The sequence below is a fragment of the Blennius ocellaris genome (genome assembly GCF_963422515.1).
Source record: "Blennius ocellaris genome assembly, chromosome: 22".
Classification (NCBI taxonomy): domain Eukaryota; kingdom Metazoa; phylum Chordata; class Actinopteri; order Blenniiformes; family Blenniidae; genus Blennius; species Blennius ocellaris.
In genome coordinates, this window is record NC_137671.1 from 483,994 (window position 1) to 486,493 (window position 2,500).

A 2,500-nucleotide genomic window follows, 5' to 3' on the forward strand; every position below is an offset into this window, starting at 1 on the left:
AAAATAAGGTTAATTTAATTAATTTGAAACGTTTAACTTGTTAACGCAGTTTTGTTATTTTACTCCTCAGCAGAGCAGGAGCAGCAGGAGGAGCAGGAGGAGGAGCAGGAGGAGCAGCAGGAGGAGCAGGAGGAGCAGCAGGAGGAGCAGGAGGAGCAGGAGGAGCAGGAGCAGCAGGAGCAGCAGGAGGAGCAGGAGGAGCAGCAGGAGGAGCAGGAGGAGCAGCCGCTGCGCCTCCAGAGTAGAACAACAAGTTTGAGTTGAAAACGTTTCCTGACGGCTGGTTGAGAAAGTAAAAGTCGGCCAAAGTCAGAGTAATCTGAGTAATTTCCAGTTCCCACACAGGAGCTCCACCTCCTCCTCCACCTCCTCCTCCTCCACCTCCTCCTCCTCCACCCAGACGGCGCTCCCTGACGCTACGTACCCAGAACAGGAAGTTGAAGACGAACACGAGGTACTTGACGACCTTCATTCCTCCCATGATGAAGAACAAACAACAGCTTCTGCTTCTCTCAGGCTGCTACCTGCTTTATGCACCACACCTGGAGGGGGAGGGGCGGGGGGAGGGGCAGGGGGCGGGGCCTCCAGGTGTCCAACCTGAGCAGAATCAGTCTGAAGCTTTGAAGCAACGAAACTGTTTAGATTCACTTGATGTTTTTGATTTTTGCTCAAATCTGACGAATGGAAAATTATGAAACCGTCTGGTTGGTGGCTGGAACTTTATTGTGAAAGAACTGAGTCTAGTCTGGGACTTTACTGTGAAAGAACTGGGTTTGGGCTGGAACTTTTCTGTGAAAGAACTGAGTCTAGTCTGGAACTTTACTGTGAAAGAACTGAGTCTAGTCTGGAACTTTATTGTGAAAGAACTGAGTCTAGTCTGGGACTTTACTGTGAAAGAACTGGGTTTGGTCTGGAACTTTACTGTGAAATAACTGAGTCTAGTCTGGAACTTTACTGTGAAAGAACTGGGTCTAGTCTGGAACTTTACTGTGAAAGAACTGGGTTTGGTCTGGAACTTTACTGTGAAAGAACTGGGTCTAGTCTGGAACTTTACTGTGAAAGAACTGGGTCTAGTCTGGAACTTTACTGTGAAAGAACTGAGTCTAGTCTGGAACTTTACTGTGAAAGAACTGGGTTTGGTCTGGAACTTTACTGTGAAAGAACTGAGTTTTGATTTGATTGATTGGTTGATTGGTTGATTGGTTTATTGATTGATTGGTTTATTGGTTTATTGGTTGATTGGTTGATTGGTTGATTGGCTGGTTGGTTGATTGGCTGGTTGATTGGTTGATTGGCTGGTTGGTTGATTGGTTGATTGATTGATTGGCTGGTTGCTTGATTGGTTGATTGGGTGTCAGTGATATTAAATAGTGTGTCATGTGACCCGCGGTGAAAAAATTCTTGGTGTGTCGGTCACTTATACGTGTGGAAGTTACCAGTTACCAGTTACCAGATACCAGATACCAGTTACCAGTTACCAGTTACCAGATACCAGATACCAGTTACCAGATACCAGATACCAGTTACCAGTTACCAGTTACCAGATACCAGATACCAGTTACCAGTTACCAGTTACAGCATCAACGTGTCCTGAAGGTTCATCTGGGATTCGTGTTACAGAGAAACTAAAGTTGTTTTAAAGTCCAGAGACTCACAGGGAAGACCAAGTTACAGTTACAGCTAAAGTTACAGTTACAGTTACAGTTACAGTTAGTTACAGTTACAGTTACAGTTATAGTTACAGCTAAAGTTACAGTTATAGTTACAGTTACAGCTAAAGTTACAGTTACAGTTACAGTTAGTTACAGTTACAGTTACAGTTATAGTTACAGTTACAGCTAAAGTTACAGTTGCAGTTACAGTTAGTTACAGTTACAGTTACAGTTATAGTTACAGTTACAGCTAAAGTTACAGTTACAGTCTCAGTCCCAGTTATAGTTAGTTACAGTTATACTTACACTTACAGTTAAAGTTACAGTTAGTTATAGTTAAAGTTACAGTTAGTTATAGTTAAAGTTACAGTTACAGTTACAGTTCCAGTTAGTTCCAGTTCCAGTTCCAGTCTCAGGTCCAGTCCAGCTCACCCAGAAGAAGAAGTTGAAGATGAAGAGGCAGTACTTGACACACAGCTCCCCGCTGCTCAGCGCCGCCATCCTGCTGCCTTCAGTCTGGAGTCACGACAAACCCAACGAGGCTCCGCTTCCCTCTGAGACTCTGCTTCCCTCTGAGACTCTGCTTCCCTCTGAGACTCGTCTTCCCTCTGAGACTCGCCTTCCCTCTGAGACTCGTCTTCCCTCTGAGACTCGCCTTCCCTCTGAGACTCGGCTGGGCTGGGATGACTCCTCCCTCCTCTCAATCATTTCCTCCACAGGACAGTTTTCCTCCTTTAATGACGCTTATTTGTGAAAAAGTGACGAGAAACTTTTTACAATGGAAACAATCAGGATCTGTCACCAAATCCTGAGTGTGTGTGTGTGTGTGTGTGTGTGTGTGTGTGTGT

The 2,500-nt window shown here is 44.9% G+C and overlaps 1 protein-coding gene across 2 annotated transcripts in view; it reads right to left on the bottom strand.

Annotated features, from left to right (window-relative positions):
- Positions 1–2,500, bottom strand: part of LOC308146426 (CD9 antigen-like) — a 10,782-nt gene that overhangs the window by 8,262 nt on the left and 20 nt on the right. The window contains exon 1 of one of the 2 annotated variants that reach the window (XM_080518229.1): positions 2,085–2,500. This exon is cut by the window's right edge and continues 20 nt beyond it. In XM_080518229.1, coding sequence (XP_080374355.1) covers positions 2,085–2,153 — 69 coding nt within the window. In that variant the 5' untranslated portion in view covers positions 2,154–2,500. The other variant, XM_080518230.1, reaches the window with a different exon arrangement.